This window comes from Bactrocera tryoni, unplaced genomic scaffold (genome assembly GCF_016617805.1).
Source record: "Bactrocera tryoni isolate S06 unplaced genomic scaffold, CSIRO_BtryS06_freeze2 scaffold_33, whole genome shotgun sequence".
Classification (NCBI taxonomy): Eukaryota; Metazoa; Arthropoda; class Insecta; order Diptera; family Tephritidae; genus Bactrocera; species Bactrocera tryoni.
This window is the reverse complement of record NW_024396044.1, coordinates 75,205-99,922: the sequence shown is the minus strand read 5'-3', so window position 1 is coordinate 99,922 and position 24,718 is coordinate 75,205. Positions and strand designations below refer to the sequence as shown.

General features: G+C 40.9%; 1 protein-coding gene across 1 annotated transcript; it reads left to right on the top strand.

Moving 5' to 3' along the window:
• The first annotated feature begins 12,155 nt into the window (after window positions 1–12,155).
• On the top strand, window positions 12,156–24,435 carry LOC120781135 (protein piccolo). The gene is made up of 7 exons (XM_040113268.1): window positions 12,156–12,891; window positions 12,955–13,139; window positions 13,197–17,198; window positions 17,264–21,377; window positions 21,445–21,769; window positions 21,852–21,952; window positions 23,038–24,435. Exons 1-7 carry the CDS (start codon window positions 12,621–12,623, stop codon window positions 23,859–23,861), a joined length of 9,822 nt encoding a protein of 3,273 aa, XP_039969202.1. The 5' UTR covers window positions 12,156–12,620; the 3' UTR covers window positions 23,862–24,435.
• The last annotated feature ends 283 nt before the right edge of the window (window positions 24,436–24,718 follow it).

The following is a 24,718-nucleotide window of genomic DNA, read 5'->3' as shown; positions in this document are numbered from 1 at the left end:
GTGCACTCTGCTACGGGATAGGCAATCATCGCCATAAATTTGTTTCAGCAATTGAAACATTTCGGTAAAGGTTTTACCAATTCTAAAACAAAATTTAATGTTGGCTCTTTGTTCGAAGCTCATTTTTGCACCGCTAACACAAACATACTGACACTTAAAATGCAATAACTCACTTGCAATCAATGAAATGTCATGAAATTCTCACTGGACAATCGATAAAAATATCAGATTCTAAATCTCAAGTCGGGGTATAGATGGCACCACCAGGGGACGCTAGATTCAAAAAGTCCTGTTTACTTTGGAACGCACCTTGTATTAATTTGTTAAAAGATGTAGTTACGTTTTGTCAAAATATACGGTTACTTTGCCATAAAATGTCTAAATGAGGAGAGTAACTTAGATATATATATATTTCTTTTTCTTATAATATTTTTGTTAATATTTATATTTTATTATTCTTTGTTAATCATCTTTTCTTTTATGTATTAAATATGGAGAGACTAGACTAGAAAAATCGTTAAATAAATTTTAAGACACATAACTACTATGTAGCTTAAGTAAAGCACGGATACTACCATTTATTCGGTTTTTTATAATCTTCCGCATTTTTCTTTTACCAATTTCACTAATAATGTGTTGTCAAAAAAGTCTTGCGGTATTTTCGCTAGTTGGCGCTGAAAGCGCATAATTCTAGTTTTATTCTTCGCATCGGGTCTTGCTATACCTTTTTAGATAGCTCATTTCACGCGCTTGATTGATTGTCGTTTCTTTTAAGTCGTTCGTGAGTTATAGCGTCGCCAACATGGAGCAAACTAAAGAGAAAATACGGCATATTTTACAGTACTACTACGATAAAAGCAAAAATGCATCTCAAGCCGCCAATAAAATTTGTGCAGTTTATGGACCGGATACAGTTTCCATTCCCACCGCACAACGATGGTTTAAACGTTTTCGTTCTGGTGTAGAGGTGGTCGAAGACGCGCCACTCTCCGGAAGACCTACCGTCGAAAATTGCGATAAAATCGCTGAATTGGTCGAAAGAGACCGGCATAGTAGCAGCCGTAGCATCGGTCAAGAGCTGGGCGTGAGTCATCAAAAATTCATTTCAATTTCAATTAAAAAAAAATCAATAAAAAATACCGCAAGACTTTTTTGACAACCCATTATAACATTTAGTATGTGTTTGACAGCTGCTTGTTTAGGATGTGAAAAATTTCGACGATTTTTGCTTGAAATTTTGCATCCTAAACACTAATGATTATTTTGATGTGACAGTTGGCACAGATGTCATTGACAGTCATACCAACCTAGAAAAAAAATATTTCGACGTATGGGTTTTTCCGGGAAATTGAAATAAAAAACTCTTATAATTTTTTTGCGCACAGAAGTAGTTTGATACAAGGTTGATACGCTAATTATAGCAACCCTCCAACTTTTCGATACCATCTGTATAACGTCCGGTGTGTTTTACGTGGGCACCTGCTGACGACAGCCTTACTCCACGGCGCTCAAAAGCACAGCGGATCAAATCAATGCGTTAATCAGCGTCCTGAGAATGCTAAGCATTTTCAGTACCAATTGGCAGTGTGGAATGGACACACTAACCACCTTGGTAGGGTTCGAGGCCCATCTAAAACCTCTGCCGTACTTTGGGTCCGGCACCCGGTTGCAATGCAACTCCACATTCAACTGACAAAGTCAGTTCTTCCCGCGATTTGGGTTTTAACCACAGCCACCACGATATACCATCTGTATACAACTGTCAATTGTGTTTTACGTGGGATCCTGCTTATGTAAAGCTTAACTCCACGGTGCTCAAAAGCACAACGGATCAATACAATGCGTCGATCAGCGCCCTGAAAATTGGGTAAGGATTTTCAGTACCAATTGGCAGTGCGGTAAGGACACACTAACCACCTTGGTAGGGCTCGAGGCCCATCTAAAACCTCTGCCGTACTTTGGGTCCGGCACCCGGTTGCAATGCAACTCCACATTCGACTGACAAGTCAGTTCTTCCCGCGATTTGGGTTTTAACCACAGCCACCACGAATCTCCACAAAGGGCCAAACCCAATGAGCAGACTGGAGCGAACTCCAGGGGCTACTGCTCCCCGTGGTACCAGGTTAAAGTCTTTGGTATTGACCTTGTAGCCGAAACTACGACCAGTTGAGCCTCCATACAGCCCTGGACTGGTGGCCAGGATTTTAGTCGCCTTTTACGACAGGCATGCCTTACCGCGGGAGTATTCGGTTTCCTTCCTCCCTGAGGGGGTCCCCTTCCCCGCAGGGGGAATACCATCTGTATAGTACGATTGTCCTTTGCTTCCTCTTCATTCGTCAAAATTGCTTCCCAACGAGCATTCTTTCGAGACCTGGGAACAGGAAATAGTCGCTGGGGGTCAGATCTGGAGATTACGGTGGATGCGAAAGCAATTCGAATTGCGATTCATGGATTTTTGTCATCGTTTGCTCTGACTTCTGACATGGTGCATTGTCTTCGTGAAACTGGAAACACTTCCGCAGCCGCTCTACAGCCCAGATGTGGACCCCACGATTTTTTTTGTTTCCTTGCCTGAAAGCAAGCATTTTGAGACGACACTGCAATCCAAGCAGCATGCACCGAGGCTCTCAAGGCTATTCCCGAGAATGCTTTCCGTGACGCTTGCAATGCTTGGCAGGTAGCGTTACATCGACCCAGAAGGTGCTTATTTTGAAAGTTTTTAAAGAATTGTAACGATTGGTTCAATACATTTTTTTAAATCGACTCAGTCCTATTACTTTCCGGACTATACTATTTAATTCGTAGTAGTTCCTAGCTTTTATCTATTACTTTTCGTGCAAGTGCACACGCCTATAAAATAAAATAAGCTTAGGCTTTACTTTGTCGTTACGTATTTGCCGTTATCAGTTTAACAAACTTGACAGATAGGCTATGCGCCAGAGCATTTCAAGAGGGAAGTAGTCTACTCGTTGAGTGCAAAATACCTGTAGTTGATAAAAACGTAGAAAGTATATTCGCTTGGGTCTAAATCAATACATTTACATACATACATGTATAGGTATGGCATGTACTGAAAACCTGTTCTCGAATATTTGTTTACAAGTTATTAGACAGGGTGTCACGTGGTGTGTAACGAGAGTCGTTAATGTAAATAAGTATGTGACTATCAATGTGACTAACAATAGCTCAACCAGAATATAGGCTTGTGCTTAATTATTTTTATATATATGTATATTTTTTTCCAGGAAATCATAATAACTCAAATATACTTGTATGAGAACAAAATGACATTTCTTTTTGAAAACGAACATACTTTAAGGGGTTTTAAGCACTTGCATGCCAGAAAAAATTCGTTTTTCTTTGAATCTTCTTATCTCAGTAATAAATTAATAAAAATAATGCATATCTACAGACTTTATTGTAACGTTTGATCCAAGTAGAGGTACCTTTTTCAATAGCCTTTTTTGGCAGATCACGCATGAGTCGTGTCAAACTGTCATGTTGTATTTGCTCTATATTGTGCACACGTAGACCGTGGAGAGTCAGTTCGGCGCCGTTCGCAGCAACTCGGACTGACGTGTGGAACGACTTGACGCATCTTATGTCGAGATCTTAAACTGAAAGCGTACAAAAAGCAGCTGGCGCAAGAACAGAAACTGCCCGACCTTCGCAAGTGATGTCGCTTCACTCTATGGGCTCTTCCAAGAACATTCGACGTTTTCGAGCTTAGTTTCCAGCGATGAGGGTATGTACACAAGCTAAATTCTCACATTTGGGACGAAGAGCAAGAGCTGGCATTTCATCCAGAATCATCGGTCCATATTTCTTCAAAAATGCTATTGCGTCATGATTACCAACTATTTGATATCTGAAATTGAAGCTCGTGATCTTGGCGACATTTGTATATGAAAAGTCTAAGTCTAAGCATCACGCGTGTCATTCGCCAGCTACCAGTCGGAATGCACGAACGAGTCATTGAAAATTGTACTTAACGGATGGACCATCTTTGACGTAGCCGCGGCCCACATTTGAAGGAGATAATCTTCCAAAAATAGAGCGCAAAGAATGTTCTTTCGAATCATAATAAACATTCCACACTTAATTTGAAGTTTCTGTGTTTTTTTCTTTAAGAAAGTAGGGAACTTTGAAATGGACCACGCTTTACTTTAATACGTGTAATCGCCAATTAATTTTGAAAAATTTAAGGTACCACAGAAGGTAGCTTGAGGGTAAGCTTGATCTTAAGAAAAAATTATTTTCTTTGACCGTGTATAAATTGGGTTATGAACTTGGAAGGATCGTTAAAGGCAATTGCGGAAATTATATCATTTAAATATCGTGAATCCTTCATTATGGGATTCCTCGACTGTATGCAGCCTTATAGTGTATCCTATGACTCCGGGGAGGAGTAAATTGTCACAATGAGATACTTCCATTTATCTGGATCTTGTGTCAGCCTCTATATTGAACCTCAACTTTTTTGCACTTTAGATATTTTGATGTCGGAATTTCTTTTCCAGGTTAGAGCGTATCGGTTTTTTCCGTTGGCTGCCTTGTGGATTCCAGTCAAAAATAATCCGGGTGAGTGTGTCAGGCTCGCGTCTTAGAACATGCTCAAGCCAAACCCATTTTCACTTGAGAATTCCGGCCCACTTGGATATTTGCTTTTTGCGTGATCATAAAGTTCCTGTAAGAGGCGGATACGGTCTAGAAAAAGGGGCAAACATTGCGAAGCTAAAAGCTTGTATCTTCTGGATGTCGGAGGCTACGAAATGACATGTTTTCTAGCAGTATATACATTAGAAGTGTGGACTTAATACTGCAATCGAATATGTTTATCAAGTCGAAAAGTGATCTCTCATGGTTTACATATTATATAAGGTAACTATTCAAAAGAAATCCCCTATCGAAATGCCTATTAACTCTTTTCGATCGCTCAGTATTGTTCCAACATTTTCATCGACTATTAAACCACTTAAAAATTGACACCGCAGGAGGCTTATTACTAAGTTAAGTTACATACCAGCTGCTTGAGTTGTACGCAAATATATCATTAGGAGTGTTTCAAGAGCCTTTTCTTGATAAGATCACGAGAACTTAAATAAGTCATAAAAAAATTAAAAACCAATAAAAAAAATTAAGTAATTTACTTTATTTTTGGTTATAATAAAACATTCTTTCGATATAGATAAAGAATTTCATCACAAGAACCTGCTAATGAACTCGATATAACTGGCACACGAAATTATTTGCCTTTGATAAGAGTTCAAGTTGATTGTCCAACTTCTTACATATTTATGGGTGTACTTACTGGAGTAATTTGAAACCAATAAAGAATTTTAACTTTGGTTGCACCGAAGCTATAATACCCTTCACAAACATAAATCTTCCTTACAGAAACTTGACTTTGATCAGCCAGTTTGTATAGAGTGATTCCATCGGAACAATTTCTTCGGAAATTGCACCGTCGCCTTGGAACATAACTCATACCGATTTCGTAAAGGTTTCGCGTCAAATGAAGAAGTTTTCCTTATTTGATTTCGATAGTTCAGCTATATGCTTTAGTGATTCCGACAAATGAGCAGCTTCTTTATTTGGAAGAGAAGGTTTCAAGTCACATGGAAGATAGATAGATTCCTGAAGAGAACCAAACGTGAGCAAAATACAGACAGAAAGGCATAGCTAAATCGACTTAGCACGTCATGCTATGGTTTGCGAAGTTTTCTTCTGGATTATCAACACCAAATATACCCTTTTCAGGCTATAAAAATTCTTGAATGCTGTTGGAAACTAAACTTTTGAGGAAATGAGGAAACACGCGCACTTGTTCTAAATAATCAATTGTGATAATCTCATTGAACCTCTTGATACGACTACATACTTATATAAAAAGTAATACGTCAAAGGCGCCTCTATGCACGCACTTTTGAACCACCGGGTGCGAAAATTTAAGTATGTAAATCATAATTAACACTAGATTAGATTAAAACTCATGAAATGCTTATCACAAAGTTAGGTTAGGCCACAGTGACAATAAAAAATTTAGAAAAAATAAATAGTCTCGGAATTTTTAGAAAAATCATTCAAGAAACTTGCGCTTACTTTTATTCACATAGAGGTTCTCTAAGATTATTGCATGATTAAAGTCTAAAGTCTATGCGAACAATCCCGCTTCTACTCAGGCCGTGGAGTAAAACATCACGCGTGTTATTTGCCAGTTACCAGTCGATATCCTCGAACGAGTCATCGAAAATTGGACTCAACGGAGGGACCATCTGAGACGAAGCCGCTGCCAACATTTGAAAGAGATAATCTTCCAAAAATATATGCCAAATAATGTTCTTTCAAATGATATCCGATGGATATGTGGACGGGACGGAGTCGTTGGAGAAGTGACGCAGTGAGCTTTTTCATGGAGGTCGAAGCTCACGATCAAGGTTGGAGGAGGAGTCTTCTGTAGGGCGCTCTCAAGCACCTCTTGTTTCCGACTGCCAGTCCACTGTCTTTCAAGCAGATGTGACAGTTATTAAGGTAGCAGCAGAAGTACTTCAAAGAAGTGCGGCTTCTTTTAGGGAGTTATGCATTCATTCCGATTGCTATACAGGCGTAACCAAGGAGTACATGAACTCACTATCTGTAGCATCAAGCTACTTCCAAACCAAACTTGTCTTGGGTGTCTGAACACAGCGGAATCATCGGAAACTGTTAAGCTGTTGAGCTCGCTACAAAATCCAAATCCCATTAGAATGGGAATGAGCAGTACGTCCATTGTATTCGGACGCTGGATTTATGGGCCTCGCGCGAGCTCAGTAAGAGCTAGTCGAAAGCCTGCTGGCCCAGAGTGGTACGCAAAAGGTCCCTGGAGCTACTAACTCATAACAAGTTTCACATGGCCGCAATCATAAGTGTCCTAACTGCACAGTGTCCCATTGTCACTCACACGATAAGGCTAAAGATTTTGAAGGTAGCAACTTGTCAAAGTTCAGCTTACGCCAGACTAAGGTTGAAGCATCTTGGTTGCCATACTTTCTACGAACCCAGTGAATTGGCTGGAGTAGATATTGGTTGCTCTATCTGCTTTGCAGATATGACGGTAGTTTAAATTCGTACTTTGGAGTTCTGGGCATTTATTCATAATGTAGGCAATAGATCGGGTTGATTTACAGGGAGCCAAAAAAACTGAATTATTGCGTTTGCGTGAAATGTTTTACGAGCCATTCTAAACAACTTTGCCTAAGCGACTGTGCGTCAAGTTTTGAGCCAGCGATTCTGAAAGCGAAATTTGAAAAGTAGGAATGATCGGTTAAATGCGAGATATGTAGCATCGTTATCCGAACCGATCGTTCTAATAGGTATTGGAGTAGATTTGAATTGTATTTATTTTTACAGAATAGAAAAATTATTCACAAATTTAAATTTTTTGTTATTAGTTTATAAAGTAAAAACTGTAACTTTTTACATTTTTTACATAAAAACTGTAATTTTTTACATTACAGTTTTTTTATTATTTTTATTTTTTTAATAATAGCAGTCTTAATTATAATATTTAATTATTTATTAGTCTGTTAGATACAGCTACTTAAAAAAAAAGTACATAAAACATTATTAAATTTTTTTATTGTTGTATTTGTTTATGTAATAATAGCAAGATTATTTAAAAATTTGCTTATTTTTTTAATTAATTATTTATTTATTGAAAAGTATTATTTGAATACAGTTAATTAGAAAAATTTTCAAGAAAATATATGAATAACATAAATAATATAGTTTTAGTTATTAAAAAATTCATTGTTTACATACAGTAATAAAAATTTACATAAAACATATTATACCTTTTTATTATCGTTATTAATTTAATAATAGCGGAATTATTTACAATTTTAATAATGCAACATTTTATATGTTATGCAAATTGCTAATGATTTATGCAAATTTTTTCTGATTATCTGCACGTAAACAAACAACAATTGTTTTTGCTTTTCACACATGCGACGTCACTTATTAAAATTCGATGTCGAAACGTCAAAAACAAAGTTAAAAATAAATAAACAAATCACGCACCTGCCACCTAACAACTAAGTAAACTTGATCAAGCGATAGCTAGAATATTGGGCGCACCACCTTTACCCGTTGTGTGCGATGAGGTGATTCTACGATAATCTTTAATTTCACTTGAGTTTTTTCTTATGCTTGTATGCATGTTTGTGGTATTTTTCATGTTTTTTTATTGTTTTGTTTTCATGCTTTTTTCATTGTTTTCTTTTCATATTTTTTGTTTCTATGCTTATTTTTTATGGCAAATTCACTTACCGTTTGTAGGTTCGACATTGAGAATCGGCACTGCTATTTCCCCGGTGTTATACAGTGTTACGTTTGACACTTGGTAACTGCGCTGGATTAAAAAACTAACGCACACACACACAAAAAACGGCAAATCACCCTTACAACACACAATGTAATTGAAGTAGATTTTCTTCGTTTTAAAATTTATTTGTGCACGTTATTTTGCTTGTTAATCACGAAGTGAGTTGGGAACACAACAGCTGTACCCGTGTGTATGGATGTAAGTGGCTATAATTTTAATAATGTATGAGAAAAAGCCTGCAATTGTAGCTGCGATAATAAGTTGTTGTTGTTAATTTTAGTTTTTTGTTTGTTTCAATATATAAGTATTTATAGACGATATTTGTCTGTTCACCACATACATATAGGCGATGAAATAGAAAATGGAAGAAAAATAATAGGCACACACGAACAAGAAACTGTAATGAGCAATTGTTTTAGTTTATATTCATGTCTTCACTAGTATGTATAAATTTTTATTTTATATGTTTTAAAATTTTTTCTTTTTGTTATTCTTTTTTCCGCTGTCTGTAAATTTGCTTTAAGCCCTCGATAATGTATTTTTTGAAAACACGTTAATTCAAGTGTTGTTTTGCGCAGCTAAAAAATATAACGAATGCACTTTGTTCACAGCTCGTGAGCAACTGACTGTCGGATCCAGGCGTATCGCGTTTTGGTTAGTGGCGAGCACGGCATTTGAATAGAGTGGTTATTTTTTGGCTTATCTTGGCTCCTAGCGCAGTTCGTTGCTTATCGCCAGCGTTCTCAATTCTTCCGGTTTTACTCGTATTATTGCTCACAGCGTTTTGAACGCTTGCTAGAGGACATTGACTAAATTATCGTTAATTACGCTGCTTATTTCATTATGAGTTGGTATTTCTGCAACGCACATACATACATGTAAGTATGTGTGTATATAATGCGATTTACCTGTGTAAATAGGCAATTCCTTCACCTTTTGGCTCTCTCAATAATTTTTTTTTTACTTGTGCTCTTAACTTTTCACACGACGGCGCTGGTGAGTGATCGCTAGACAGGTAGAGCAAGCAATTGTTAATAAATCGCGAATAGCGTATGCTCTTTGGTACTATCAACGGTATCTCTTAATATCTACGATCACTTGGCGCTCTTAAAAACTTCAGTGGCAATTGTTGTATGCATATTTCATTAGAAGAAAAGAACCGAAATCAGGTCATTTGCAAAAAAAAACGTGCGAGTCAGCTAACAAATATGTTTATATCGTTTATATCTGCAAATACCACTGTGTGATTATGTTTGTAAGCACAAGTTGCGAAAGAAATGCATTTACCTGCGCTCTTACTCCGTCTTCATAAACTATATAGCTGCCAAATGGTACTCTAGCAGCCATTATGCGGTGTTGGTTCTTGTTGAAGCTTGGTTAATTGAACCTTTGGTGGTCGGGTTGATAGCAGAGTCAGCTAGGCTGTCGACTTAGAAACCAACGAGCATTGGTATTTGATGAATTTTTAAGAAGCTCTTGCATATACAACATTTATAAACTTTCTTCGACCAAGATTTATACCAATGTCCCTTCAAAAAATAGGCAATTAATCCATCTTAGTAGCTGCGGTGCTCGCTAGTAGTATAATCATAACATTCAATACATACATATGTATGTATGTATGTAGTATGTACTTACGTGGTTCAGCATATGCATCTTTAGACAATTGATGGATTTTTATCAAAAGCTCCACCTAAAATCAGATCTTGCTTTGGATAAATTTAGATCCCAAAATGCTAATAGATTAATATCGTTCATGATAAGTAAATAACCATTAACATTCAACCTTTCTTCCAGTTTTCTCACGAGAAATGTTTCACTCTCTTCACACTTCTGCATTATATGTGGTCAATAGTCGTTTTAAATCTTTAAATAATGATTTTGGCTCTGATATACATAATTAAAGCTTGAAAGATATTAGGAAAATTAGATTTAGATCAGCTACTACTGCCTCAGGGAAGATTATATTTCTCCAACATATTTTGATAGGTTAGGTTAGTCTAGTAGTTTAATAAGCCAGACTAATTTTGGTCCGTAACGATACCAGATTGAGTGTCGTCACGTAGTCCATGAAGAATAGTCATACTTTCAGATACCAGCTTTTCAAGCGAATTTTAACATGTTCCGTGGCCTCACTAACGATACCTCTTTCTATGTCTCATACACGCAAATGTTTAAAGCGTTGCTTTGCCGATGCGGGACATGTGCACAAAAAGTGCAGTAGAAGCTTCTGGTTAGATCTTTCTATCGCGTTTTCCTCCCTTGCCATGTTCCTGTCTAGATTGTCGTATGAACCATACATGGGTTTACCAATGACCTCTATAACTCGATAACTGTATGTGACAACTTAACTAATCCTTACCATCCTATTGGGGATTAGGTACCCCTTACAACAAGAACACTGCCGCCCAGAGGAAGTGAAATCACTTGTTCCTGGTGGCCCTCTCCACTACTGCCGTGCTTACCAATATACTTTTGACCGATTCATTATATTTCCGTGTGCCTACCCATCACAATTTCGCAACGTGGAGCTGAAATTTTGTTACTATTGAGAGAGAGGCTCCAGGGTGTGCCGAGCATCTGCCTTCATGCATATTAGGCAATACCTGCCTTAACTTGGAAATGAAAATTGCTTTCTTGCATAAAATCATCTTTGCTCTCATAAGGAGTCGAATATTTAGCCAATTCATTGATTTGGAGATTGTGTTAAACGTACTATTGACGTGAATTACATTAAAGAATCTGCAATAATAGATTTTAGTTATACACATACCCGCTTCATGATCCGCCATATAAATTAGTTGACCCAGACTCTCCAGTTGTAACTGGTGCAATACCTTTTTCGCTATTGGCTTAAATGTCAATAAGCGCAAATTCAAAGTGAATACAAACAACAAATTCCGCACACAACTTTAAATATTACCTTTCACGTAGCAAAGAAAAAACTTCTTTTTTATTAAATGTTTTCCTACTGTTTTCAATTGATGACACTATAATTTCCCGCTTTCTGTCAAATTTTAAATACTTCTTTTGCTTTTTTGTTCGTTTGTTTCCGCTTTGTGCCGGAATTTTGTTAACGTGTTATCGATGATGTAGATTAATGTGCATAATAATTCGCAAGTACATTTGTGGCAACACCAAAAAGTATTGGAGAGCTGCACCAACTGATTTGTCATAATAATATCTAGTGATATTTGTACTAAATATTGCCGAATTCCTAAAAACTGAATAGTATTGATTCTGGCAATAAACCGCTGTCTTATTAATAAAAGATGGTAACGCGTATGTGTAAAAGTGAGTTCGGGGACGATTGCTCTCGAGGCAAAGATTTCAGTGGGTCCGGTGGAATAATATTTTGCAGCTTTATTTCTGCAAACAATCATTAGGATCATCCGCCGATCCGTTTTTTTTTTTCTACGGCCTATGTGTATACACATAAAACCATATCATCCTGGTTGCTACGTAAAAATGCAACTCTGCATTTGTTTAACTCATGCGATAACAATTTTCAAATAAATCGAAATTTCTGTTTTATTAAAATGCAAAAATTAACTAAGAAACCATAACTAAATTTACAAAAATTATAAATAACGACTTAGAAACTATCGTTATTAACTCTGATAGCAGTTTTTAGATATTTGTTGTGTTAAAAAGACTGGCTATGCGCTTGTTGAATTTTAAACACATATATCGATAACACGTCGATCCGGCAACACGCTTGGATACTAATCATTCTCCATTACCGAAAGAGAATTGAAGAATTGTGGTAGAAAATTTGTTATTTTTTGTGTGCTGCGCTGTTTTATAGAAAATTACTTGGAATTTGTACAAAATATCCATTTGAAAATTATACAAATAATTGTATAAAGATGTTGTGCATTGTGTAAAATATAAAAAGTGTAACTGGATGTATGATTTGGGCTGGAAATTTGCATTTTCAATGTTCGGTGTATTGAAGTCGAGAAGTTTTTGCCAATGAGAAATTTTTTCTAAGGAAGGCAACGAAAAAGACAACGATTGAGCGTGTGAGTGAGTAGATCAAAGACGAGCTCAGTGGCGTCGAACAAAGCAGCGCCATTTGACGCTGACCGAACGGAATATAAGCAGTAGCAAAAAATTAGTTTTAAAAATAATAACAAAAATATTGAGGAAGGTATCGCTAAACGCTGTGCGGGCGTGTGTTTGTACGCGAAAAATTTAGTTGATCGGTTGTCGGGAAGCGTGGTGGTAGTGGAGAACATAAATTGCATGAAAGATGGCGTCGTCGATGATAGCTGCAGCAGCAGTTGCGGCGTCGACATCGGCGTCATCAGCTGCAACGGGCGAAATGAAAAGAGAAGAAGAAGAAGACGATGGTTGCAACGAAGAGGGAGAAGAGGAAGCGTTTAATACCACACTACGTTCCTGTGCCAATGATCCAGATTTTGCGGTAATATGTGCATTCCTGCAAAAGTTCGCCAAGGATTTGGGCATACCGTTACCCAATTTCAAGCATTTGCAAGAGTGGCTTACAAATACAGATGAAGGTAAGCGTTCTTATGGTAATTTCAATCAAATTTGATTTATATAGCGTTAAATTTTTTTTTTAGTCATCGATCAATTGCGTGATCTACACATAAAACTTTTGCGTAAAACGCGCAAAACCGTGCACGAGAAAAGTTGGGAATCAGCGCTAAGTAAGTTTTGTTTCTCATATTCCGCGCAGGATGCATGGGAGGTAGAACGTTTTGGCTACAAAAAGTCAAGTTTAAAAGTAAAACTAAGAATTTTCAGGGTAAGCGAATAACAACAATGAAATACTATAGTTTTAAATTTTATAAACTTTTTACAGGAATTGCTTGAAAGTCAATTTCAACGCAATGGCAAGTTTCGTGCTCAAATACTTACAATGAGTGCAGATTCCTTACGTTCGCAACCGATAGGGCGTGATCGTCTTGGACACACTTACTATTTTACACAAGATTCTGATGGCAATTTGCGCGTATATCAGGAACATCTAGACGAGGAAATTTGGCAAGTGGTCGCTACGACACGTGAAGAATTAGTTAATCTCATATCACGACTGCGTGGCAATGAAGTGGTGTTGCCCTCTACAGATATTGGAGTTGATGAAGACACCAGTAGTAGTAACAGTTGCACAGCTCAAGTGGAAAAACCACCGCCGCCAGAGGAACAAGATGACTCACAGGAGGAAGAAGCGCGTATACCAAATTTGCGCATAAAATTATCAAATAACGGTAAATTAGCTGTATCGTCACCAAATACCACAACTCAAATAACATCGCAAGCAGCAAAACGTTGTCTGGATGATGTCGAAAAAAGTTCACCACGAAGTGAAGAATTAAATATCATAAAGAAAGCGCGTCCTTCACTTTTGGACGTGAATCGCGCTAAAAAGCCCAGTCGTTATGAGAACACTATATCCGAGGAAGAGGAAGAGGGTGAGGAAGGTGATGAAGATGAGGACGACGTTGATGAAGAGGAGCTATCCATTGAAGAAGAGGATATAGACAGTGCAGCTGCCGAAGAGGATGAAAATGAGGAGAAAGAAATAGAAGACTCAGATGGTGACTCTGATGAAGAGTTGAATGATGTTGGTGAAGCCATTGAAGAACCCACCCTTATAGTAAGCGGTGAGGGTGCTGGCGAAGATTGCGAAGGGGTGTACACAAATAAGCAATTTTCTCTAAACACAATATTTTTCGGCGACTACGACGAAGTTTGCGAGGTACCATATACAGATCCAATCGTGGGAGAAGTGGTTGAAGAAGCAACGTTTTACGTACACGGTGAAGGAACTGGTGCTGAGTGCTTAGTTGGTAATGGCAAAAATGATGTTGAGACTGCAGCAGCAACAACAACAACAACCACACCGACGACACCCACAAAAACAAACGAACCGAAGGCAACATTTTTCTTTGGTGAACCTGGTTGCCTTAAACTCAGTCCGATGAAACAGCAACAAGCAAAAGATGAAGGAAATAATATGGATGGTGATGATGGTGGAAATTCACAGGTTGTTGACAAAGCAAGTGAAATATTTAAAAATGCGACGAATGAGAAAGATGAAGAATGTGTTGAAGCTGAAAAAGACGCCGAAAAAAAATTAAAAGAAACAAGTGATCTTGTTCTTGCAAAAGAAAAAAGTGAACAAGCAAATAATATAGATTTAAAGAAAGAAGGGGATCTAGATTTAAAGAAAGAAGGGGCTCTAGATATAAAGAAAGAAAAGGATCTAGATTCAAAAAATGAAGGGGAAATTAGTTCCAAGGACAAGGAAGCGCATGAAAACAAAGATTTAGAGGAAAAAGTGACTGCTAACGGTGGCGATGTTGAAAGTGGTACCAATCCTGTAGAAAAAGATAAAAGTGGAGAACTGAAAAATTGTGCTAAAATTTTTGAAGAAGAAGTGAACGAACGGAAAGAAAATGTGACGAATAATGATGATTCAAAAAGTAGTGACGAGTCAGTAGAAAAGCTGTCAGTTAGTAAAGGCGAGCATACTGAAAATAGTTTAAACGATAATAAAGCTGAGGATCAAAATAAAGCGGACACAGAAAACGGTGTTGAAGCTGCTGGGAAGCAGCAGACTTTAGAAGAAAATAATTTAACCGAGAAACCGGATGTAAACAGAGACGTCAAAGTTAAACCAAGTGAAGAACTTATACAAAGTGAAACTACCATTACGACTAGTGTTAATGAGCCCAAAGCGCCTGAAATTCTTAGCAATGACGAAGATAACGATATCATACTACCAAAGTCCACAAAAACAGCGCAAGATATCGAAATTGAAAAGACAGAGGAAAATCCAGTTACCGAGCAAGTAGATACTAAAGTTAACGCTAATACTGAGTTAACAATAGAAAATAAGAGTTGTAAACCAAAAGAAACCTTTGAAATCGAACCAATAAAAATTGAAAAGCCACCTCATGAATTACTCGCTGAGCCGGTAACAAAAAGTAACGAGCATACCGAAGAGAAAACCTTGCCAATAATAAATAATAGCAGCGAAAGCTCAAAAACTGATTTGAAAAATGTCAAACCTAGCACATTAACCGTTACACAATCAGTAAGCAATGAGGTCACTAATGCCGTGTCGGTCACGAATATCGTCTCGGTCACTAACACTTGTGCCAGCACAACCGCCGCCGCTACACCGCCTACTATCATCAATCGCAAACGACGACTTGAGGATATGCCAGCACCTGCGACACACCGTTTATCGACATCAGAGAGTGAGGTGGATATACATTCAGAGCAACCGGAAGAACTTGCTACCGAAGATGATCTCGATCCAGCAGATGTAGGTGGTAAGCGCATAAAAATGCGTCCAAAAATAACAAACGCCGATCTGCGCAAAAAGGTGGAGGCACAAAAAGGACGTGTTGAGGAGACAACCTCTTCGAGTGGTGAAGAGGAAGCGCGTCGTAGGCGTAAAATCATAACGCCACGCCGGCAAATTGAACGCTGTGTGAAAAATCTGAAAGTAGCACAAGAAGCGGCCGCTAAGCGTGAGTGTAGTCAAGCGCAAGCAGCAAAGCAGACAGAAACTACCATTTCGGCGACTGAAGAGAAGACTGTGGCGCTGAACTTGACAAGTCCAACAACAACTTTAGCATTTCCGCCAGCTTTTCCCGCTGTTGCAACGACAGTTTTACCTTTGGTAAGCGCAGCAAAACCGTTGGTACCATCAATGTCATCACCAGCGCCAACATTACCGCTAACACCGGTGCATGCAACACCAACAACCACAACGGGCCGACAGAAGCCGACGCTTGCCGAAATCATTGAGAAGAAATTGAAAAAGTCTAGTGAAAAAGCGGCACCAACACCGCCCACAGTAAAGGTGGAGACACTACATACAACAAAAGCCGCGACAACAATAGTCGTTACAGCAACAACGACCAATGCTAACGATGCGGATTCGCCGCTTGCCACATTTTCGCCACCTAAAAAGTCGCCAATCACCAAACCGTTAAAAAAGAATTTACTCACACAACTACGACAGGAGGAGAGTGATGAGGACTCCATACCGCGCAAGCGGACCATTAGCGATGCAGGGGCAACTGCAGCCGCCATAGAAACGGCGGCAAACAAGTTGGAAACACATAGCAGTGAGGATAAAGATCCGACACCAGAACGTAAGACGCTGGAACGCAAGACGCCCGAACGGAAGACACCTGAACGCAAAGTAAACGAATCCCTATTCGCCGAACGGGCAAGCGTGCCACGTAAAACGCCAGATCGTAAGACACCGGAGCGTCAACGTAAGCGCCGCAGTAGCGAGGAAGTGAAGGTGACCGGAGCGAAAGAGTCGGAGAGTAACAAGGAAATGAAATATGAAACGTTGGTGGAGCATGAAACTAAAACCACGGAGGTCGTGGTGAAGAAAGAAAAAAGTCCTTCACCTGTTGCAGAGGTTACCACTTTTGGGCGTCGCTCAAGTAGACGCAGCGCTGCGACGGTCATTTATGCCGAGTTACCGCAACCGAAACGTACTCGAGGTGGTGCGAAGGCAACAACTCCTGTCGCAACACCCAAAAAGACGAACATAAAAGAAGATAAGAAAAGTGAGTCAAAAGAGACGGTCAAGGCTGTGGCGGAGCCTGTTACCGCGGAGGATGCCAAAAAGGATACTGCTATGGAAAATATAATCACGGAAACAATTACAACAACAACTTCGAAGGAGACAGCTAAGAAAGCAGCTGCTAGCACACCAACAGCCAAGGAAAGTAGTAAGGAATCTAAAGCAAAAGCTAAGCCAAAGCCGAAAGCTTCAAAAGCTACAAAGAAGGATGCTAAAAAGGAGACAGCAAACAGTGTTCATGAAGAGGTAATTTAAATTTAATTGCAAATATATCATACTTTTATATATACTAAAAACTCGTTTATTCTTAGCCGAAGTCCAAGCCGGAAAAGAAACTCGCTACAACTAATGCATCAAGTGTGAAGAACGCCAGCACGCCTGCAACTTCAACTACAGCCACGCTGGAAAAAGCAGAGAAAACGCCGTTAGTAAAGTCCACACCCACCCCTTCACCTACCAAAATTACAACGCCAGAAAAGAACGCGACTGAAAGCACGCCGGCCGGTGCTCGTGGACGTGGGCCACGCAAGCAACGTGAAGTGGATGCCACTAATATTATTGATACTATCGATTCCGAAACGCCGGTGCGTCAATCGCGGCGCATTGCACAGCAGAAAATACGTGAGGAGGCTGAACGGCGCAAACTCGAAGAGATAGCGCTACGTACCATGAAGCAGGAACTGAAGAAGAAGAAAAAGGCTGAAAAACAGACAGATCCGACTGTGGTAGAACCCTCGGAACCATCCTCGTCCGAAGAAAGCGAGGTGGAGTTGAAGAAAAAAGCGAAAAAGAAATGCCCCGGCAAAGATGGTTGGTCATCGGGTTCGGAGGAACAAGAAGAACCGGAGGAAGAAGATGAACCCCCACAGTATAGCGATCCAGGTTCACCGCTCTTCCGTTCAGATCACGAATTCTCACCGGAATCCGATTTGGAAGACGAAACGCAAGTGGTACCCATGAAACGTGCGCGTACCGCGCGCAAAGAGGACGCCGAGGAGGGTGAAGATGGCGATGAGGAAGCTTGTCAAAAATGCGGTAAATCTGATCATCCCGAGTGGATACTACTGTGCGATAACTGTGACAAGGGTTATCATTGTTCTTGTCTATCGCCTGTGCTATTCTACATACCCGAAGGCGATTGGTATTGTCCGCCTTGCCAGCAAGAGCAGCTGATTGCGGCCTTGGAGAAACAGCTGAATGATTTCGATGAATTTGTTGAGCTGAAGCGTTTGCAGGAGGTGGAAAATAAACGGCTGGCCGCCGAAGCAGAACGCGCCGAGCAGGAGCGTCTTGAGAATGAGAAACAGCAGCAGAAGGAACTAAAAGAGCGTAAAAAGCAGAAGAAGAAGAGTAAACGACGTGGTGAAAACGGTAAGGAAGGTGAGGATGACGAAGACGAAAGTGGCAGCAGTGGCAGTTCGGATGACGGTAAAAGCGATGAGCGCAACAAAAAACGCAGCGCTAGTGATGATGATAGCGATGATGATAAACCGTTGGTGAAGAAAGGCACCAGCAGTCGTAAATCACGCACCGAAAACTATCGTGATAGTCACAAGCGACGACGTGGTGATGGGCGAAGTCGTCGGCGCGCAGCCGCACGCGGTATCGCCAGCCGACGTCGTCAACGGAATGACTCGGATAGTGGCACCGGCAGTGGCTCACATAGGTCGGGCAGCGATAGTGGTGGTTCGCGTAGCGGTACGGGTTCTTCCTCATCATCCTCGTTAACTGACAGTGATGACGAGCCGATTTACAAGTTGCGCAAGCGACGACAAATCAATGTCAGTTATCGGTTGAACGAATACGATGATCTTATCAACTCGGCGTTAAAGAAAGAAATGGATGAGTTGGCGGGTGCTGGTAATTTGGGACGCGGCAAAGACATTTCCACCATAATGGAGGCGGATAAAGAGGAAAAGGCACGTCAGCGACAATTGGAAAAGGACGAAACCACGGTTAAAGATGAGAAAGACGCGATAAAAACAGAAGAGCAGGACACAGAAAATGAAAATGAGAAAGATAAGGAAAAAGAAACAAAAGAGGATGGCAAAACGAAGTCAGACGACGGCGATGACTCAGATGAAGTGCTGAAACGTAAGGCGAAGCCGAAGGGTTCTATCAAAAAGAAGCCACGCAAATTGACTACCTTGGATATTAGCTCCGAGGAGGACAATGCATCTGATGAAGATTTTAAAACCTCTTCATTTGACGATGATGAAGAAGAAGATACTTCCATTTCCGTTTCGACCGATAGTGATTCGAGCTTAGAGGTATTTCGACGACGTGGCAAGAAAAATAAAAAGCAACGTAAAGCCGCGAGACGTGCAATTCGTGAGCGTCGCAAAGATCGACGCTTCGTGGTAGACGAGAGTGATGATGACGAAGAGGAGGAAGATCGGCCGAAGTCGAAAAAGAAGAAAAGCGATGATTGGGACTGCTCTGAGTCGGAGACGGACTCGGAGGCTTCCGAAAATCTCGAAGATGTTGATAGCGCTGACTTGTGCGACGATACGACGAGCGAATCTGACGGCGCCTGGTATCCGTCGAAACGTAAGAAGCAACGTAAAGGCAACAGCTCAAATGTCGCACGCAAGTCACCGAAACTTAAGAAGCAACCGGTCAAGAAAGTCAAGCGCGTTGAGTACTCAGACGATGATATTAGCGAAAGTGAAGAGGAAGAAGAGGAAGATGATGATGACATTACCGGTGGTAAGGGTTCAGGTAAACAGCCGCGTTCGCAACCACTCAAATCCAGCAACTCTTCGAAGGGCAAAGGCAAGGGTAAAGGTAAAGGCAAGACCACAGCATCGAAGAAGAAGAAGAAACAATCTGAAAATGAGGACAGCTTTTCGGATAGTGAGGACAGCACGCGACGCACACGTGGACGTCGCTATGCATACTTGGAGGACTTCGACGATGAGAGCTCTGACGGTGGCATAAAACCAGGCGTGAAACGACCAGATACACCGCCTGAAGAGCGTCAGAAATTCATACAACGTCAAGAGGAAATCAAACGTATGTTGGCCGAAAAGAATGCTGAGGGCGCAAAACTGGCCGCCACACCGCGGCTCACGCCGATCAAAGCGGATGGCGAAAAAGACAAACGTTCACCGGCCAAGCTGAGTGATTCGTTGTCGACAGTGCCATTGTCAGTGATACGTCAAGCCAAGGCATTGGATGCGGAATATCTGCAGCGGAAGGGCGAAAGTGTCGGCGATTCGGATAATGTCGATGAGGTGGATGAGTTCGACGATGCCGATTTGCCGGACGATTTCCCCGAAGACATGGATGAGGATACCATAGCACGTATGGTGGAAGAAGAGGAGGAATTGAGCGCAGCTGCTGCAGCACGTGACCTACCGCCAGCCGACGAAGTGTTGCGCACACCGACGAAGCAAACGAACAAATCCAAAGAAACGCCAGCTGTATCAACCGCGCCGCCAGCTGTTGCGCCAACACCACCTGCCAATCTACCTAGCAATACTTCCAGTGTCGTTGTAACCAACACACCTGGCGGTCTGGAGAAGACCTCACTGATAAATCCAGCGCTCGCCGCGCTTGCACAAATGCCAGGCGCCAGCTCAGCTGCTGGAGCGCATCATATGTCGTCGTCCCCTTTGGCGTCCGGCTTACAGGAACCAATGCGCAAACGCCTACCGATGCCCACGTTGCATCCACCACTGCTACGTCATCAATTTCCACCACATGGTACGAACATGCCACTCGCACATCTGCTACAGCGTCATCCATCGGCGCAACCACCCACACATCTGCTACAGAGCGCACTGAACGCGCCGCTTGGTCAACCACTCAACCGCAGCAGTTTTCCGCCTCAGCATTTACCGCGTCTACCGGCGGGCATGACGGTGGAACAGATGTTGGCCGCCCAGCACCTTATGTCTGCTGCAGCGGCGCGCCACAATCTCCCGCCCACAACGCAACCATTGCCGGGCGCGTCTGCTACACGTGAAGCATTGCTTGCGACAAGCGGCAGCGCTGGTAGTGGTCCACCCGCTGGCGGCGCGAGTGCCAGTAGTGTGCCGCCGTCTGCGCCCACAGCCGGTGTCAATAAGGCCGAAACGGAACCTAAGCCGCGCGGTAGACGGAAAAAGATTACACCGCTGCGTGATACATTGCAAAAACAACAAACCGCTGCTGCTGTTACCGCAGCAACAACACAATCGGATAAAGCAAGTGAATCGCCCGCAAGTAATGGTGCCGGCGGCAGCGTCATAAAGTCAGCACTGTCTGCCTCAGCTAATGCGCCGCCGCCACAGCTGTACAAGCAACAAGAAGGCCCCAACGTCAGCGGTGCCCCTACAGTTTCACAAGCATCCGTAATTACGCGTATGCCGCAACTACCTGCAGCCGCCGCGCATGCAAGCGTCGTGCGCGCCATGAGCAATTTATATCCCGGCGCTGATGGTGAGCTAACGCGCTTGCGCTGTTTGTTGCATTGAATTTCAATTTCTCCTTTTTTATTTCCTTTCAGTTGCCCGCTTCTTTGCGCCGCCAACCTCGCTGGCGGCCGTGACTGGCGCTCGGCCACCGCCTTCCATGTCACGGCATCGTGATGGTCCCGGTATGCCGGGTCTGCCGCCACATGGTATGCGTCAAAGCTATGGCCCACCGCCGCCATTGCGTGGCAGCGTCTCGTCCTTGGCAAATCATGGTCCGCCGCCGCAGGGTAGTGCTGGCGAACGGCCGACTTATCCAGCGCCGGGTGATCATCATGTGCCGGGCGGCATGGGCGCCAGCATGTATGGCGGTCCGCCACCGCCAGCGCGTCATTCTACGTCACATTTAAATCCATATCGGTAAGCAACAGGTTTCTGAATCAACTTTGTTTATTTTTGCATTTACAAATTTTTATATTTATATCCTATATTTTTTCTTCAGGCCTCCCATATACGGTAATCCAAGCTTTGTGCCACGTGGACCGCATGTGCCGAATCTACGTGTTCCAGTAAGTGGCGCACCGGAGTTTGCTAGTGGCCCACGTAAGTACATATATTAAAATTTGTGAGAGTTCACGTTTGAGAATAATTATGGCACAGGATTCGAGAAATGTTTAGGTCAAAAATTAGTATTTAGGCTCTCATTCTCTCTTTCCCCATTGTCCTTAGACATCTTCTTCTCGGTTTTTTCGACTTTTTTTTTAATTCTTTTCTTCCAATATCAAATACTTAACATACAGCTCAGAGCTTCTTTCACCTACGACATAATCTAAAAATATTTTGGAATGTCTCCAAACACAAACTTTACAGCCTTTCTTTCCAATTTGTCTTCAATCTTCGACTTACAATAAAATGTTAATCCAATTGCCATCCTAAACTTCTATTAAAAAATGTATGATCATCAATAAAACATTTTTGAAAAGTCTAACACAAGTCTCCACACACCAATTTCACAACCATTTTATTTTTTAGTGTAAATTTCCATCTTAAACATCTATTAAAAAGTGTGTAAACATCAATAAAACAATTTTAAAAAATCTCCAATGCAAGTCTCCACACTCTAATTTAACCTTTATCTTAAGTTTCGATCTCCATCTCAATTTTGCATCAAAAGTTTATTTACATAAATTAAAAAAAAAAAATTAAAAAGTCTCCAACACAAATCTCCACACATCAGTTTCACAACCAGCTTATCTTTTGGATACATTTCTATCTTAAATTTATATTAAAAAGTGTATAAACATCAATAAAACAATTTTGAAAAATCTCCAATACAAGTCTCCCCACTATAATTTCATCTTTATCTGAAGTTTCGATTTCGATCTCAATCTTGCATCATAAGGTTTATTTACATAAATTAAATAAATATGAAAATTCTCCAAAAAAGTCTCCGCACACCAATTTCACACCAGCTTACCGTTCCGATTTGTATCTTAAACTTTCAGTAAAGAATTATCGTCATAAACTAAATTAGTTTATAAAGTCTCCAACACAAGTCTCCACACATTAACTTTACAGCCTTCCGTTCCTCTTTTATTTACAATTAACAACATAAACTACAATGTTTTTCTCCAAAAAGTCTCCACACATTAACTTACCACCCAAACTATAAACTTTCGTTTTTTCAGGCGCTTATTCACCATATGGATACTATCCACCACCTCCACCACTAACCACACCACATGGACCACCCATGCAACGACCGCCTACATCTACGCCTGCGCCTACATCACGCGGCGGCGGCGGCCCGCCACCAACAACAGCGGCAACAATTTCAGCGCCACCCGTACCGCCAACAATAGTATCCGCAGCATCTGCAATCACAACAACACCAATAGCTACCACAAAACCAAGCGTGCCAGCAAGCGCAATCACAACAACTATAGCGAAGCCAAGCTCAGTCATCGTAGCAGCGCCACCATCGAGCGCTAGCGCCAATTTAAACAAAAGTAATATTGTACAAAAGTCACCATCAAGACCAACACCAACCATAATACAAGCGCCAACATCAACACCCATACAACCAACAACAACAACACCACAAACTACAACACCCGTGGCAATACCAACGCGTGCAATAGTGACTGAAGCCGCTGTAAGCGCACCCATCGCCACCATAGTCAACAGCAAAGGGCCAATTGTAACGGCAACGGTAACAGCAGCAGCAGCACCAGCCGTTGTCAGTGAACCACAAGCGCCGCCACGCAAGAAACTCACCACACTGGAAACCTACGCGGTGGCACACACCAAATCACCACTTGTCATAGCGGGTGAGTCGTCGGGTTCACGCAGCTCACCGGGCGGCATACAAGCCGAAGCGGCTGATGACTCCTCATCAGCGCAGGGTACAACCACAGCGGCAGTTGTAGCCGACAGCGGTGAGGGGCAAGCGAGCGAATTTAGCGGGCTTGTCAGCTACTTTAGCTCACAGCACGACGACTACAACACATAACAACACACGCGCACGAACATTGTTAACGCGTTGTTGCGCGGCTTTTAGATGCAATAGGAAGAGCATACGAGTAGTGGTCGGCAAGCACACACAAGCGCGCGCATGTGTGTAGTTGTAGATAATTATATGCGCGTGGCTGCGCGCCCGTTAGCAAATATTAATATTTTCTGTATTCGAATATGTGTATGTGTATGTGTTAGGTGTAGTTGATTTATTTAAATATTTTTTTTAGCATCTTTTGTGCAACATTCAACGCAATGTGGGCGTAACGCAGGCACGTTTAGGCAATCAGGCAGCAAGCGGGCGGTTAAAACTCCGCAAAGTCAAAGTTATAGGGGCGTGGTGCTTTAGTTGAAGTCTAGTGTTGCATACTTTTAGTAAATACATATGTATATACACAGGCACGCTGCACGCGCTAAATACTTGCTAATTGTGTTTATTAAATGTTTAGGCCACTTATTAGAAATTTAATATTGAACAAATAGCTCCTTGGTACATCACTACAGTGAAAGAAAAACACAAAAAAAAAAACGCGAAAAAAATATTTTCCAAAAAAAAAATATTTTTAAAAGAATACTCAAAATAAGAATTGTGAAAAAAAATATTTTCCAAAAAATATTGAAAAAATATTAACATTTTTTTTGACAATATATTTAAAAAAAATTTCAAAAATCAATACATTAAGAAATGATTAAAAAAAATTATTGAAAATATATTTTCAAAACATGTTTCAAAATTTTGCAAAAAAAAATGTTTAAAAATTATATTATTTTCAAAATATAGTAATATTATTTTCAAAATATTTTAAATTTTTTGGCTATACACATGTATATTAAAAATAGCTGGAATTTCAGAAA